Source organism: Schistocerca americana, chromosome X (assembly GCF_021461395.2).
Source record: "Schistocerca americana isolate TAMUIC-IGC-003095 chromosome X, iqSchAmer2.1, whole genome shotgun sequence".
NCBI lineage: Eukaryota > Metazoa > Arthropoda > Insecta > Orthoptera > Acrididae > Schistocerca > Schistocerca americana.
The window spans coordinates 908226477-908245076 of record NC_060130.1 but is presented as its reverse complement, the minus strand read 5'-3'; the positions used below and the strand labels follow the sequence as shown (position 1 = coordinate 908245076).

Genomic DNA, 18600 nt, shown 5'->3' with positions numbered 1-18600 from the left:
CATAATACAATAAACATATGTTTCTGACTTGGTTCCCCAATTCAGTATAATCAGTTGTGGACCCAATATAACCTCTTTTGGTTTGACCCAAAATGTTTGAGACACTCTGTATTTTTGTGAGTTTTAGCTTCCTTAGCTTTTTACGATGTGTACTTTATCAATGGTTTTCACTGTGTGTTTGCTTCTCCATATTTACAATGTACATTCTATGTAATTGTACCAATGCATTTTACTGATACCTTTCATATATTTCTCTTGTAGAATGGTGTAAGGCCAAAATGCATAAGGCAGAATAAAATACATATGATGGTCAAAACTAATTTCAGATTTTGAGTGCATTAAAATGGCCAAAATGACTCATAAAGTATTTACGCATTCTGCTACTAGAATACAAATACTTCATGTAGTTAACTCGCTAGTGACAGCTAATATTTTGAGTTGGTCATTTTTACTAAATTGACAATCACTATCATTAGAGCCATCTCCCATTCAATTTAGCAACCTAGAAAAGTCTTGCGCTGAATATTAATAATTGTTTACACCCAGAGCAGGATGTGCAAAAAAAATTTTAAGCAAGTATTCTACTGAAATCAGCTAAACAGTCGTATACTTGGCATGCATGTCCAGTACAATTTGCAATGCAGGGAACAGTTAAAACTAAGGTAGATTGCATGAGCTAAGTTCGATTATACTTATGTTGATCAGCCAGTAGGTACCACAGTGAGTGCCATGTTTTTGAGATGGCCGCTGAATATGATCAGCTGATCTAACAACAAAACAGCTTTGATACAAACCACACTCCTGTTTAGGACTGTCAAAGACTTGGAAACCCATATTATGACCCCAGCTCCAGTCCAGCTAGCTAGAGGAATGTTTTCTATGGAATATACAGAGTAGAGATATTCACCAATGAAGGTAGTTTCTGATCTGTCATCATAGCAACTCTAACTACTCACTCTAATGGAAACAGGCCCTAGCAATTCAGCACAACCTGTGTAGACTGACCAGCTGTACCACCACCATCCTCACTGCAACTGACCTGTCGAGACACTGAATTCCCACTAGATCATGAGGCTGAGGATCTCAGTGTCAGCCATACCCTTCCCCAGTGGTCCTGGCAAAACCCCAGGCAACATCAATCCTATGTGCTAATTTAAGGGAGGAGTGATTTAATATCACATGACAGTTATATCTACTTAGATGAGATGGCAAGAAATATTATTTGTTTCAAAGCTTAAGACTTTGAAATATTCTTTTGTGGGGCACTCAAGACAAAATCCCTGTTATAACTGGAGTCAAAGGGGCACATTTCTTAGGTCAGATTCTGGCCACAGACAGACAGTACTGAAAGAAATTTGAGCAGAACTGGGCCATAATATTTGTTAAAGTTTCCAGAAAAAGAAAATTAATTTGTTTGATGAGAATATTAGGGAGTTGGAAAACAAGGTTCATGAGCTTCTTGTATGCCTACAAGATGTCGAGAATTCTAAATTCTCTGAACACCAAGTATTCACAGGGATGGAGAAGTTCAATATCAGCGTTTATAGACTAACATCATTTTTGTGTAGAGTTATCATAAAAAAGGAGGAGCTGCAACATATGTTAAAGGTGGACACAAAGTCGAAAATCTTGAAACAAATAATTTTTGTGTTGATCAGAATGTAGAAGCATGTGCTTGTGATTTGCTACTGCAGAATATCTCTCTGATAATTTTAACAGTCTAGAGATCCCCTCTAGGAAACTTTCAGCTGTTTATATTAAATCTAGATGCATTGTTGAGCTACCTGTCAGACAAGAAGTAACAGTTAGTAGTTTGTGATGATTGCACTGCAGATTTCTCAAAAGATGTAGACCAGAAAAATGAACCGGAATTATTATTAGGGTGTTTCAATCTAATTTCAGTAGTCAATTTTCCAACTAGTTTTCAGCAAGATAATAGGAAACTGATTGATAACATTTTTGTAGACAGTGCTCAGGTTGCAACAGTTAATGTGAACCCATTTATTAATATACTATCTGATCATGATGCTGATGTAATGGAAGTAAACAATACAGCAACTTAAAAATCTGAGGCAGGTTCATAAAAGGCAGTGAAGCTTATTTATGAGAATTGTACAATCTTTTTAGAGTAAGTTAAAAGAGGTGGTATGGGATGGGGTATACATATAAGAGATGCTAATGATATTACACAGTAAATTTGTGTAAATATTTGAAAGTTGCTTTTCTAAAAAGTTTCCAGAAGATTCATGAAAGAAATAATGTAATCCAAGGATAACTAAGGGAACTGAAAACTCATGTAAAGGGAAGAGGGAAATTTATATAAAGACCAAAATAAGTCAAGATCTGACATTACCTGCATACTAGGGAAAAATATTATAATATTTTAAGGAAAGTCATTAAAACATCAAGAAATCTGTGTCCTGATAGGAATTAACAAAGTAGATAATAAGGTTAATACCATATGGGATATTGTCAAATGGGAGGCAGGACAGCCAGTCAGTGTACAAGATACCATAACAATTACACTAAATGATAATGTTGTAACTGATAATTCAAAAGTAGCAGGCACTTTTAACAGTCACTTTGTATAGGATTAAATGGTTTGCTTCAAGAAGCAAGAGAATATATTAAAAATATCATTCCACAAAACCTTAAGCAGCTAGAAGTAGCACCAACATCCTTCACAGAAATTAAGAAAAATACAAAAATACTAAAAAACAAATGTTCATGTGTCACTGATGGAACTTCATACTCTTTAATTATGAAGCAATAGCAACCAAACAAATAGAAATACGAAAAGAATGTCCAGAAAAAGTTGGCTTGCAAATCTCTTTTCAGAAGTCTGAATTCTTCTACTCAAAATTAAATATATAAAAATTAGATGCAAAGTATGGCAAGATAAACAGAGTTACACATTTCAAATATCTACACGAAATTCTCAAATCTACAGGAGGAGAAAAGATCTCACAGAAAACTTGACTAAAAATATTAAGAGAGCTAACTGCAGAGTGTGAGACATATATAAAAGAAATGCATGTCTATTCAAACAAAGGTCACACACTGCAACACAGTCATTAAGCCTGAAATACTGTATGGAAGTGATTTCCCTTATGAAAAATTATGTGGAAAGCATACTGAAGGAAGAACACAAAATCAGGAGGAAAATTCTCATCCCAAAGCTGACAGAAGAGGGGTACAGATTACATTCTAGGAAAACCACAGAAAAGATGTCAAACGTAGCAGTAGCAGCAGATGTCAGAAAAAGAAGGTTAAAGTTCTAGAGGCACATTAGCAGGCTACCATCAACAAGACTCACCAACAGAATTCTGGCTTACATACATGGGGTCAAGTCAACAATACCAAGGATCATAGAAGTTAAACATCACTAGAAAAATTGCAAATCAATCCTATAGATATTGAAGACAGAAACATATACAGAGGTAAGATATGTAAGTTGAATGTTAGGTCAGAGAATGAAGTCCCAAAGAAACAAGGGACATAGTGGACAACAAATGAGACAAAATGCTTTGTGTGATCCTACAGGGTCTCAACACAAATAATGCTTGATTTGTAATAAAAAAAAAAGTTGCGATACTGTGATCTTAAATAATGCTTGATTTGTGTGTGTGTGTGTGCAAAAAAAAAAAAAAAAAAAAAAAAAAAAAAAAAAAAAAAAAAAAAAAAAAAAACCGGTACTGTGACCTTCCAAGTTTTTTTTTTTTTTTCAATTTTATACTTCTTAAAACGCTATTTTAGTGCTTTTCTGAGCATTTTAAAAAGGTGAGTACAACATATGTTTTATATCACTTCAACCACAGTGAAAGTTCTATTGTACCACAGTTCAAAATCTACAGTTCTGATTTTTTCCTTCAGAGGTACAAGTGTGTACAGTCACAAATCCCGCACTATGTGTGTGTGTGTGTGTGTGTGTGTGTGTGTGTGTGTGTGTGTGTGTGTGTGTGTGTGTCTCCTGTGTCCACATATAATGTTTTTAAGTGTAGTTGTGTGAGTAAGACAAAAAAAAAGATAATGTGTACATTAAATTTAACACTAATTGTGTATGCATATCCTGTAAAGTGTAAACTGACTTTTTCCACATAATTTTGGTAAAAGAATTGTCCAAATGATCTATGGAACATGTTACTAACTAACTAACTAAGCATGATATGTCGGGCTTATGACACTTTGCACACAACAAGAAGGCTGCTTCAAGCCTCTGATACACACTTAAGTCCTTGTTTATGAAGCTGTAAGTACATAAAATTAAGATATCTGTATATAGCTTGGCTCTCTTTTGTTCACATTATGGATTTCACTTTGGATTCTCAACTTCTGTTATGATAATGTAGCTTCTGCCTTTTTGCTAGCAACTATCACTCATGCTGGAAGCGTGCTTTCCATAGTTCTGCTGTTCTGAGCCAAACTTGTGCATCACCACTGATACTTCAGTGCTTACAAACATAAATAGCTATGCTGTCTTCACCATGTTCTGAACTTTGTCACTGTTGAATATGATAGAAAAACCACTAAATTTACTAATCAATGACCATGTTTGGAATAGTTTTATAGAAAACCTCCGAGAATGTCTACATCTCTCTCTCTCTCTCTCTCTCTCTCTCTCTCTCTCTCTCTCTCTCTCTGTCCAAACAGGTCTCAGAAGGCCCCATGGTACAAACCTACTGCCGTGTCATCCTAGACCAATAGACATCACTGGATGCTGATCTGGAGGGGCATGTGTTCAGCAAACCATTTTCCTGACCATTTTCAGTTTTCATGATCAGAGCTGCTTTCTCTTAACTAAGCAACACCTCAACTGGCTCACAGGGGCTGACTGCACCCCTCTCACCAACAGCGCTCAGCAGACCTGGATGGTCACCCATCTAAGTGCTAGCCAAACCCAACAGCAGTTAAATTCAGTGACCTGACAGGAACCAGTATTACCACTGCAGCAAGGCCACTAATGAGAATGTATATATACCTTCTAGCAAATACTTACTACAAGTTCAAATGGCCAGATAGATTGTAAATTGGCCAGGGCATTTGCAGTGGATATGCTTGCATACTGTTTCCTCAGCAAGCACTGAACAGAAGTTCATAACTTTCATAATGTTGAGCACTCTGAACTCAGTCAACAATGTCAACCAAGTATTGAATATTGCTTTTTACCACAATTTAACAAGTAAGTGTGTGAACTTTCTCCATGTGTTACAGTTTTCTGTGTTTACTGTACTTTTCATATTTGTCACTGCTAAGCATGAGGTCTGTTCAAAAAATTTCAGAACATTTGTAATTTCGCTCCGGTGGCATGTTGGAGCAAAATGCGGTTGGCATCCCTGCACACACCTGTATTTGATGTTTAACCGCAAGAAGTTTCATTGTTGTAAGTCAGTTATCATGCACTGCTGTTGTGTCACACAGTTTGCGAATTTCGAGATGGCAGAGTTCGAGGAGCAACGCGTCGGCAATTAATTTTCCGTGAAACTCAATAAAACTTTTACAGAGACACCCCAAATGATGCATGCAGGAAGCCTACAGTGATGAGTGCTTAAGCCACACTTTGTGATAGGATTGGTTCACACAGTTTAAAAATGGCCAGACAGAAGTTAAAGATGACCCTCATTCAGGATAGTTTTCTTTGACTTTGACGAATTGATTCATCATGAGTTCATGCCACAAGGACAAACTGTTAATCAATGATACTATTGGGATGTGTTGTGATACCTGCAAGAAAATGTGAGAAGGATGTGGCCTGAAATATGGCAAGACAGTTCATGACTCTTCCATCATGATAATGCACCTGCACATTCATCCATGTTGGTGCATGACTATTGCATAAAAAAATCATGCTGCTGCCTCATACTCCATATTCTCCAGACCTGGTCCCTGCAGATGTTTTTTCTATTTCCAAAGCAGAAAACCCTATGCAGATGGCGCTTCACATGATCCAGCAAGAGGCGTACCAAGACCGCTTCTAAAAGTGGAAATGGCATTGGGAGTGGTGTACCAATTGTGGAGGAGAGTATTACAAAGGAGACCATGCACAATAACTAAAAGGCAAGTGTAGAAAAATTTTGTGGACAAAGTCCCAGAATTTTTTGAACAGACCTTGTAAGATCAGTTTTCAATTGCCAAAATTATATATTTCTGCTTCACTGTTAGTGTGTAAGATAAATACTTGTCATTTTCAATGAAGTTCACAGTAACACAAGACATTTGTAGGTTATTTGCTTAGCTTTTCAAACTCTTGATTGATATGAAAAGCTAATTTCTTGACCATTTATTTACCCAGATGAATGTTACCACTATACAGTGCCCAAGGATCAACTGGAACGTCAAATTGTGAAATATATTTCTTAGCGTAAGTTGCATTCCCATCATCCTCCTGAACTCAGTCTCCACTAGCCCCTGGTTTATACTTGCCTCTATCCCATCTCCTATATCCATCTCATCCTCTCTCCTTGTGCCACACCAGATTCAGATGATCTTTGGTGCTTTTCTACTACATCTTAGTTCACATTCACGTTCATTGCCTTACCTCTAGACCTTCAGCCATTCCCCTGTTCTGTTTCATTAAGTGAGGAGGTTCAGTGATAAGACACTGGACTCATATTTTGGAGGATGGCAATTAAATCTTCATTTGCACATCCAGATTTACTTACCAATCCTTCCCTAAGCTAAGCTTGTGCTCCATCTCTGATGACATCATTGTCAATGGGATTTTAAACCCTAATCCTCCTACTGTACTGTTTTATTATTCTTAGTACTCACCATAGCAACAATCACTATACATCCCACTAATCCTACAATTATTTAAATGTTCATTTAGTCTATTTATTAAACTCCTTGATACATTGTGATGTTCTCATATTTAATTGCAGACCTATAATATCTTGGCTCTTTATTTTTTTTATTTATTGCTAATGTTATTGCTATTCTGCAAGCCCTTTCATTTCAAACCTGACAATTTTTTATGTGTTTGTCCAGCTAGAGACAACAATCTACTATTCATTACATTTTCTCACAGTCACTGTTGTTGTCTGGCTGCTCCACAAAAATTCTGTTATGTCATGTAAAATCAGACAAATCTGACTGCTCATAAGTGTTACAGGGATTGGTAACACAGTATAAGAACTTAGATGAGAGAACAGTCTTAGCTGGCATTTGCTAGTACTATTTTTGTCATTAAGCACTTTGACAATTTTCAGTGTTTTTTACAACACTAAAAATATCATGAATCTTTACAGATATAAATAACTTCTGACAGACTTCCATAGTCATAATTTATGAATAAGTGCAGGATAAACATTGTCACATAAATTTGTGTTAGGTAGTGATTCATATATTTGAAGACCCATTGCTGCAAAATTCAAGTCAAGACATAACTGATAGATCTTCTACTAAATGTACTCACCAGATTAATGCAGGTTTGTTTCTTCCTACACTACAATGATGGGAATGAAAAAAAATCACATGTAAATAACAAAATAGAGGTAACAATAAGAAATTCTTTTGTTTAAAACATTAAAAAATACTCATTTTTACACAGTATGTAATACACAATTTTTAACATGTGTAGATAATTTTTTTTGCATTTTTGTACTTAAAATGGCATCTGAATTATCCTCCTATTTGCTTCAACATAGAAACAACACAGCTGCAGCAAAAATATCAATGTGATATGTAATAACAAATGATACACTGAACAAAAACTGAGCTGACTCACAGAAATATAGAATATGTTACAGTTTTAGAATCTGTATCTCAGTTTTGATGTGCTAGGAAGAATCATTTCATGACTGAAAGAAATCTGCATTTTAGTCTTATATACAATTTATTCAGCTGGATGTTTTTGACCCAAACAGCTGCTCCTCTTCTTGTACTTTTATACATTAACTGAACGAACTGTGACAACACCCATTACTTCTCCTCCACATTCTGATCTAGAACTATGGTTTCTTCCTCTTGTGCTGCCACTCTGGTGACTGGCAGCAAATTCAGATCCACTATGGCATCCAGAGTCCAAAGTAGCATCACTGTAGCAGGTTGAAGTTTGCTGTGTCTGAGACTCAGATTCTTCCTCAGTACTGGCATTTACTTGATACAATCCTTCTACGAAGCTCCTACTACTGTTGATGTTGTTTGGATTATTTGACAGTCTCATGGAGCTATCCACATTAGTCACTGTAGGGACCAAAAAATTTAAACATCTGTCACTAGGAGATGATGATGATGGGGAGTTAAAGTTTGTGCAGTGGGATGCATTAAGTCTTCCTGTAGTGTTTACCACATTATTTCCATTAAAGGTGTCATGTACTGTAATAAAATTTTTGTGATGCCTATGAGTGTGTAAAAGCTGGGGTTTGGCTATTTGCAGTGGCTGTTCAGGGATTGTTTCATACTGTGCATCAGGAGCCAGAAAATGTTTATTTCTTTGTAGCAAGGGAAAGCTGTCTAGAGGCTCACTGTTAGCTTTATGAATACTGTTCCTTTGCTGATGTATGTGAAGCTTACTCAGCTGCAGCACTGCTGAGATGCAAGGAGTTTCATCCTGGTTATTCTTGTTGCTCACTAATACTTCATCATTGGGTATTCTTAGAACTGATGAGGGCTCTGGGCTTGTAATGGTATCTCCTATGACAACATCATTGTTACAGTATACTGAATTGTGACTGTAATTGTTCGTTGCTACAAAATTGTCACATTGTGGCAGAGAGTGTGTTACCTGACATGTATAACAATTTTCATTATTATCTGGTACATGAGAAGTAACACCAGCTTCACAGTCTGAAAGTGACATGGCTGACTGTTGGATATTTTGTGAAGTGTCATAATCATCATGAGATTTTAGTTCAATATGTTGCTTATTGCATAATAAATTATTATGATGTGATGCTTCCTGCTTGCCCACTGACAAATTATCTTTTGACAGGCTCCTCTGTCTTGTTAATATGAAATGAAAGCAACTGTTTGATAAAGTATGTTTTTGGTGATTAAAAATATCAGCTGTTGAATTTTTACATTCAGAATCAATAATTTCATGCTTGCACTTGTTATGATATTGATTAGTACTTTCTGATAATGCCAATTCATTTTCTGAAGTATTTTTTAAATTAACATGCTTTGTTGTGACACTGCTTCTTTGCTGTATGCCCGTTTGCTTCATATTAAGATGATGACTTTTATCTGATGTGGCAAAACACTGTGATACTTGGTGCAATACTTCTGGTTTGGGAACAATAGGCTCTTCTGCTGAAGAAGCTGTAACATTTTGTTTCTGTGGAGCTGAAGCTTCATCATAGAAAGATGAATCTGGCCCATCATTGTGAACAGACACATTACAGCAAGAAGAAACATCAGCAAAATAAACCTCAGATTCAGTTGGTTCATTTCCATTTCCATGTGGAGCTTCATGTACAGTAAAAGCTGAACTTGCCACACCTTGCATTTGTGGTGAGCTGTGATTTGGCAGTCTTCCATCATCCTCTGGCTCTGAATGACCATCAGTCGTTTCCAAACGATGTGGAGTCAATTTATCAGCAACATTAAAATCGTTTAATGCTATTTTTTCAGACATACTTTGACTGCGGTATGCTTCTGTTATCTGACGTTGTTGACCAAATAATACTTGTATACTGTTTCGTGGGAAACTGGCTGTTGTATTAATAGCAACAACATGAGTTGGAGATGTGTGCTGTTTCTTTTGATCAATAGAAAATGGTATGTTAGCAACTGATTTCACAGATGAAATATCTATCCTCTTCTTTGCTTTTCGTACTGGGAGTGTGTTACTTACTCTTTCTCTACTAACTGATGAATTTTTAGTATTTTCACTGCTACTGTCAGCTGAAGCAGGTAATTTTGATTCATCTGCATTTGTATAATTTTCAGTAAGCACATTTTTCCTAACTTCTTCCACATTTGTGTCATTGGAGCCTGCTGCCTGGAGCTGTGAATTGCCAAAGCAGTTCTGCTCTCCAAGAAACTGGCCTTGTACATGACAGTGTCTGTGAACATGACTGACACATGGTGGGCTCATAGAACTAGAATGTGGGAGCACTCCAAGGATAGGTTCACGATGAGCTGGACTACTATGGTTTGAGTATGGCGGTGGTGGTCCCCACATGTAGTAACCTGGACCATAACTCTCCACTTGTACAGATGCAACACCAACTCTCCTCTCTGCCTGGTGGTTATGCACGTCTGGATTTGGACGGCTGCTGAAACCATATTGACTGTCTGGACTGCTAGTGGTATTCCGGTAATTTTGACTGCTTTCTCTGAAAATTTAAATAAAAACAGAGTTAAATGAATTATATTTAAGCCAAATGAATTTTTATCATTCTCTTATTAATACTATATGAAATGTTCTGTTAGTTCAGAAAAATCTCACGTTTGGATTATTCTAACATTTTACATGCAAAAGATATGGAAAAATGAATGGTTGTGAATTATTCTACTTATATGACTGTTGTTGAGATGTAATCAAGTACTTTTATTGTTAGATAATGGATAATTGAATTGTAAGTTGCCTATGCTACTGCAATTATGAATGGATGCTGCTGAAAGGGTTTTTCTATTTAATAATTTCAGTGTGGACATGAGAAGGACTACGAGCAAACATTTTTTGTGCTCATACCAGATGACTAGAATTCCAAAATAAGCATTACTCTGCAGAACAGGATTTTCAAAACTACAAACCAAGTGGGGTGGCGCAATGGTTAGCACACTGGACCCGCATCTGGGAGGACGAAGGTTGAACCCCGCGTCCGGCCATTCTGATTTAGGTTTTCATGATTTCCCTTAATCCCTCCAGGCAAATGCCGGGATGGTTCCTTTGAAAGGGCATGGCTAAAATCCTTCCCTGTCCTTTCCTACTCCGATGAGACCAATGAACTTGCTGTTTGGTCTCCTTCCCCCAACAACCCCAACCCCCCTCAAAACAACATCTAACAACCTCAAGACCACAGAGCTTCATTTGCTACTTTACAGATGATGTTCTCTTTCGTAGAAATGAGCTTATTTGTTGGTATGACAGTGGCAGCTTGGTTTAAAAAGAGAAATCCTATTTGTTCTCAGTGAAATATATTTTCAAAATCACCAGTGACTGAAAATGCTTTAGCACACATATATAATTTTATTTTATTAAAGCAGGAATTTTACAACCCGAAAACCTGAATTATTTATTTTGCTGCCTTACATAACAGACATTACCTGGTATTTTGGTTGGTTGTATTGCCTCGAGCCCAGGGCAAACGACACCAGCTCCAGCCAGATGTAGGCCTGTGTGTATTTGAATTCCCATCTTCACCTGGGTTTGGTGAATATAGGTTACCCACTCTGCGTGGTGTCCAGTATCTGCTAGGATTTCAAAAAACAGCATAGATAGTGTAAAGTTAAAAGATTGGATTATTTATTCTGCATTTGAATGTAAGTGCAGAGAAAAAATGACAAGAGAAACTAGAGGTAGGAAACAAATAAAAATGAGTTAAGTATCACAAGTAAAGTACCCAGTTCACTGCAAATAAATATTTTCACCTCAAATCACAATTGGGTCCAAATCTGCAGGCAGGTCATCAATGAAGTACAGCACTTAACACTGAAAGCACATTTATAACTGTAACCAACATACATTCAGAACAGAACTGCACTTCTGAATGAAGATTGCATCTCTTCATACAAACATCAAATACTCCAGAATGCTGCTCTTTATGCAATGATTAAATATTCCATAATATACAAACATTACAAACACAACATACTTCAAGAAAAGATAAATATTAAGTAACAGGCTTGAATTGGTGAGCTGCAGCACATAAGCCAGCAATGGTAACTATTATTTCACACTACATGCACCACAGCTCATAGCACTGATCACTCTCCTGGAGAAACAGCAACCCACTGTTTCAGATGTTGTCATTGGAGCCAACTACAGCGCTCTTGACCTAGATCTTGTCAATGGTTCTCTATGTAGTGGCACTGGTGGGTCCTTGTGCTCTGGTCATGCCATTATATTGTCTTCACTACTGTGAGCATAGAAGGTAGCCCATTCCATAGAACCTTAGTGATTCTCAAGTGGGTCTCCATGCAGAGGACGTGAATAATGTCTCTGTCCTTTTGTCGTCTTGATGAAGAATCATAATCCTTGACTTCATATGTGACATCCAACGAGCAACAAAGGATACGATATGGCCAAAAGAAGCACTTTAGTAACTTTTGTGGAAGTCCTACTTTCTGCACTGGTGTAAAAATCCATACCCAGTCTCGTGGGCTGCATCTCACTGGCTGGTGCTTCACATTATAGTGCTCTCAGTCTTCTTCCTACATGTCTAGGTTCCTTAAACCAGCTATCTGCCTTGCTTCTTTGATGCTGTTGATAAGGTGTTTCACATATTCATCCTGAGTATTACCCGGTTAAAACAGGAACAATGTATCCATTGTCATTTCGGCTTCACAACCATGGAGCAGAAAGAATGGTGTGAATCATGTAGTGTCTTGCTTTGCTGTGGTGTATGTTAATGTCAGTACAGGAAGTACTGTATCCCTATCTCTCTATCTGACACCAACATACACCAAGAGTGTACTAGCCAACATCTTATGAAAGCATTCTGTGAGACATTGGAGTAACATTGAAATGCTTCAGGATAGCTGGTTGTAGAAGCTGGGATGATGAGCAACAATATCTGCCCCAATGGATCATATTTCCTCTTATACAATGCTCCGTTTATTAATTGGAATTCTCCTTTGGTTGGTTCCTCCTTTTTCAAGGCTTCTGTGGTTTTCAGCAGAGCTGGATCTTCCCTCTGCTGGGCAGCAGTACCATTTAATCCAGTGATGACTGAGATTCCATCAACACTTCTGTGTTCCAGCAAAGGATTCCTTGAAAGACAGTCATAATCTTGTGTTTGCATCCACCTTTGTACACCACAGTGACATTGTGCTCCTTAAGCCTCAGTGTCCATCTCACCTGACAAACTGATGGATCATTTAGGTTAGTCAGCCTGCATAGAGAAAGGTGCGCATCACAAAGATGAATGGTTTACCAAATAAATAGAGCTGCAACTTGTTGTTACCCCACACAACTCCATGGTTCTCTTTCTCAGTTGTAAAATAGATCATTTTGGATTTTAAGGGTAATCTGGAAATGTTAACTATCATTTTTTCAGCACCTTCTTGAATTTGCACTAGAATTAGCTCCCCCAAGATTTTTATTTCTTGGGCAGTTAGGAAGTTAGGAGACATATTTTTGGATTCGTACAGAGGCCTGCAGCCTGAGTGCACTTTGACATGGTTGGCAGGCAGCTTAGATGTTCTTCAAATTTCTTGAAAAAACAACAATGTTGTCTAGATAGCAGAGACATATTTTCCAATTAAGGTATTAAAGAGGATATCCACCATACATTCATAGGTGGTTGGAGCATTGCACATTTCAAATTATATAACCTTAAACTCACAGAGTCTGTCATAAATTATAAAGACAGTCTTTTCTGAGTCAGCCTCATCAATGTCAGTCCTATAGCCTGCCTGCACGTCCATAGTTTGGAAATATTTTGCTTCTTTCAAGCAGTCTAGGGTGTCATCAATGCATGACAATGGATAGATTTCTTTCTTCTTCATTTTGTTCAGTTGTCATAGTCGATTCAGAAATGTCATGTGCTATGCTTCTTTTTCACAAGGACCACAGGAGAAGACTAGTAGCCCTCTGGAGATTTAATGATGTCATCTTGCAGCATCTTTTACACTTGTTCCTGTATTATTCATTCAGCAGGCAGCACTCTATATGACCACTGCCTAATTGGTGTATGATCCCCAGTGCTGATAAAGTGTTATACCTTGGATGGCTTGGTCTACCTTTTCTGCACTCTGGATTTGAGAGCATCTGAAAATTTACACAGAATGGCTATCACTCACCAACATTGTTCCTCAGTCAGGCTATTTCCTATGGGTAGTTTGATTGAAGCTTTCTCCCCCTGAATTATCTCTAATGGTAGCAGAGAATGATTCTTTGTTGATGACACTAAGCTGTCCTTCATGGATTGATTTGGCTGTCCCTTCACACATACCTTTAGAGATGAGTTCTGGCTGCTTGTGACAACTGGTGATTCACAGTTTTCCAAGACCACCTAACAATGCTTATGATTGTCACTTTCTTTTGTGAGCCTGGGTAGCTTTGTGCAATTGACAAAAGCTTCACAGTTTAACTGAGCATCTCAAATGACCACTTGTCTCATTGATGATGGCTGGATAACGTCTTTAGGATAAACAGCCAGCTAGAGCAATTTTTGTTATGTGTGCTTATTGGAATTCCTTCATCAGTCTGGAGCTCTGATCCTCCACAGTCTATGACTGCTTATGGTGCCTGCAAGAAGTCCCATCTGAGAATAACATTATGACTACTTTCTATTGGAATGACAGATTTAAACGGCTGTGTTCTGTCATTGATAATTATTCTTGCAATATGTTTTACTGTCAGTTGGACATATGTCTGCCCCTGGTAGCTGAGTGGTCAGTGTGACAAAATGTCAATCCTAAGGGCCTGGGTTCGATTCCAGGCTGGGTCACAGATTTTCTCCGCTCAGAGACAGGGTGTTGTGTTGTCCTAATTGTCATCATTTCATCCTCATCGACATGCAAGTCACTGAAGTGGCGTCAAATCAAAAGACTTGTACCTGGCGAATGGTCTACCCGACGGGAGGCCCTAGTCACATGACATTTACATTTATTTTTAGCTGGACATATTTCCCATTTGTGACCTTCAGCACAATTGCTTTCATCTTCTTTAGCTACTGTGATAATTGCCTGATATTACAAGAAAAGAAGCTCCTGAATCCACAAGTGCCTGGATAGGCTGGTCATCAGTGATGACATCAATGAGATTTCCTGACATTTTGGTGACTGTTGTCCATGGAGGATTTGCATCTCTGGCAGTCTCACCTTCACAGGTGGTCACCTTACTTAGTTTTCCTGAAGTTGGTGGCTACGCATGTGGCTGGTAGCTCTGTATGGCAATGGGAAAAAGCTGCAATGTATTGGGAGTGACAACATCCAGGGAATGACAATGGGCTTTGTCCCACAGGTCAACTATGACTGGCACGGAGAAGACTGTTGTGATGGTTGGTGTATTGCCATGTAATAGTGATAAAGCACTTGTCTTCTCTCTCTGCAGTAGTGCACAATATATCCAGCGCATCCATGGGGCAAACATATTGGCATGATGTCCTTTGTCCTCCAAATATCTGTTCTTCCATGGGATGCAGTACTTGTCAGTGGAGTTGGTCATATCTGCAGTGATCAGATGTTGCATTGTCATTTGATGGTTGTTGCATAAGTCTGAGTTGGCCACTGCGTAAGTCTGAGTTTGTCAAGTCCATTCTTGGAGTGTTTGACTAGTGGCAGAGATTGGTGCTAAAGATCAATACACCCTTCTTTAACATTCCCTGTTACCTCCTAATGCATGGGGCCCACATGGATGGCTGCTTTCTCTTGTTACTGTGACTGCCATACACTACTGTATCCCTTGTCTTCCTATCTGGCATATGAGAGAGGTGAATTCGTGGTGGTATTCCACAACTGTCACAGAAACCACATTCTGCAACTGACCATATTTCTTTCATCCAGTTCTTCTTTGTAGCATTTTCTCAATTTGCTGGCACCACTTGGTGAATTCCTCTGTTATGACATACTTTACCAGAAGATATTGGCAAATGTCTTCTGTGACTCCTTTCATCAAGTGTGAGATTTTGTTGACTTCTGTCATACTGGGGTTCATGATGGGGCATAGGGCCAAAATATCTATATGTATGAGCAGGTCATTTCCCCATTATGTTGGTCCTGTTCTTAAATTGTTCTTTTAATAATCAGACTTGCTGCAGATTGTTGCCAAATGTTTTCATCAGTTTGGCCTACCTTCACCAAACAATGTCACATTGAAACCATAATCAACTCCAAATATGAAGGCAGGATAATAAGAAAGTTCAAAACTTAGCATCACTTGACACCAGCTTATAGGCAGAACAGAACTAAACTCCTGGACAGAGAATGCAGCTGTTTATACAAACACTGAATATTCCCAAATGCTGGTATTTATACAAATACTGAATATTTCAAAATAAACAAACATTACAAACATAACATATTTCAAGAACAGATAAACATTATATGAGAAATAATTCCTGATGATTGGATTTGAACTGGTGATCCTAAGCACACCAGTCAGTGATGCTAACAATTATGCCATACTGCATGCACCACAGCTCATGACAATACTGATGAGAAACAAAGCAAACAAAATCGAAAAGAACTGATGTAATCATGAGAGTAGTATTTAAGAATTTTGAGACTTACATATTTACATCCAGCATTTGTGTTTAACCAGTTCAACAGTAATTTGGTGTATCAATTGGTGATGTGAACTAAGTTCACTGCTTTGCAATTTACATATTCAGATTCAAGGCCATTTTCAAAGTTAGTAGCTTCACAAGGTAATGGTGCATAGAAACTCCATACAACATAACTGATATGCCTAGGAAAATGCCGGTGCCTAAAATGATTACTAAATTATCTTATATCTTAATCAGGATTGTCTACTGAACTGAGGAAAATGTGTAAAACCATTTTATATGCATGTCTGTCCACAGAATTTACTTTACTAAACAGAAAGAAAAGGAAGAAGCAAAAATAGTAAACAATAATTAAAAAAGGGTTTTTGATTTTAACACAAAGTATTGAAAATATAACCAGTACCAAGGAACAATATTAATCTTAAGCAACATTAGATGATTTTTTTTAAAAAAATAGTAAGAGGTTCTACAGAATGAGATTGCTGGTTGGAAATTCCATTAAGGCAAGAAAAGGAAAATAAATCTCTGTTTGCAGCAAAGAAAATACATGGCTCATTCATTTTCAAAGTAATGAAATGCAATCGCTTCTTCTTTAAGAAATTGTGCTTCTCATCACTGAGACATATGTGGGAAAATTAAAGAGATGTGCTTTTGTGTTTCTGTTCATTATAAGTGACAGCAGGAAATGAAGAACTGTTGTCTCTTTTTCCTTGGATGTCCAAAGGCAGACATAATGATGAGAAGTTCTCATGGTTACAGCACTTAAGGGGTCTGATAGGAAGAATCACCAAAGATGCTGAAGATCTTAAGCACCTCAGCTATAGATCTTGGATGATGATATCATTCATTTGCTTCAGTTTTAGAATTATTCTTTGCAGTTGCAGTTTAATTCTGCATTCACATTATACAGAGCTGTGAGACCTACATATATCAAGACCATCAGTATCATCCACCATGTGGGAATGAGCCTACCTATGGCTGCTTCCATCCAGATTCTGTGGCTGGGCAGCCTCCACTAGGAATCTGGTGGTAGCACCTTGTGGTGTGTTATGTCTATAGATGTTTTGCTGTTTCATGATCATCTACATTCCAAACTGTACCTCATTAAATGAATCGCCCATGAACACTTAAACCATTTGATATGTATGCCAAGCAGGGCCTAATGGTAGGTGGCATAAGGAAAATATCACCCGCAACCCAGAGTTGGAGTTGACTTCTAACCACTCTATTGAAGAGGCCAAAAAAAATTTAAGTTTAGCATTTTTAATTCTATTTTATAGAATTTTAAATAAACTCCACAACTAAACGGGTATATTCACTTATAGATCTAAACAGATGGGTTTTCATAGCTGCATTGTAACTTCTCCTGAGAATGTTCTTAAAATGTGTTTACGAAATTGGTGTACTCTGTCTCATGCGTAGTTACATATAACCTAGAGGAACTGGAACAGATGATGTGTATTTGTAAAGCAAAATGTTTCACATGCTCTAAATTTCTGATTCCATTGTATATGTTACACAGTCCAGACAATACTGGTCAACATTATACAGCTACAAAGGATTAGAATGAGGTGTTATTCCACTGGGTCAGAACACATGAGAATTCTGGGAAAAGAAGTGGCTGATATGACAGAAGCATGTGCTGAAAATACTGTTGATTCATTGTGCTGTTGCCAAACAGACTATCACCTCAATGTTGATATTCAGAGTCATATATCAGTGTAAATTCCATTCTAATGTAGAGGTTGTCAATCTCATTGTTTCCAAACATTCCTTCACAGAAAATATAAAGTAATTGGATGGATAAAAAATCAACTCACCAAGTGGAGTGGCAGCAGGAAAACACACTTATCAATTGTATTGCAATTTACAAGCTTTTGGAGCCAGTGGATCCTTCATCTGGCAGAAGGGTTGAAGGGGAAGGAAGACTTCTTCTGCCAGAAGAAGGAGCCACTAGCTTTGGAAGCTTGCTAACTCTGAATACATTTTATACATGTGTTCTGCTGCTGCCACTTGTTGAGTCGATTTTATATCTATCCAATTACATTATATTTTCAAAAGTTGATTATTTTCATTGATATACACTACTGGCCATTAAAATTGCCACACCACGAAGATGACATGCTACAGACGCGAAATTTAACTGACAGGAAGAAGATGCTGTTATATGCAAATGATTAGCTTTTCAGAGCATTCACACAAGGTTGGTGCTGGTGACAACACCTACAACATGCTGACATGAGGAAAGTTTCCAACCGATTTC

The 18600-nt window shown here is 37.7% G+C and overlaps 1 protein-coding gene across 1 annotated transcript in view; it reads right to left on the bottom strand.

Annotated features, from left to right (window-relative positions):
- Nucleotides 1–7537: 7537 nt before the first annotated feature.
- Nucleotides 7538–18600, bottom strand: part of LOC124556385 — a 70516-nt gene continuing 59453 nt past the window's right edge. Inside the window, exons 7-8 of the mRNA XM_047130348.1 lie at nt 11212–11355; nt 7538–10277 (exon numbers count right to left, since the gene is read on the bottom strand). Of these exons, the coding sequence (XP_046986304.1) occupies nt 7883–10277; nt 11212–11355 (2539 nt within the window). The 3' untranslated portion in view covers nt 7538–7882. The remainder of the gene's footprint in view (nt 10278–11211; nt 11356–18600) is intronic.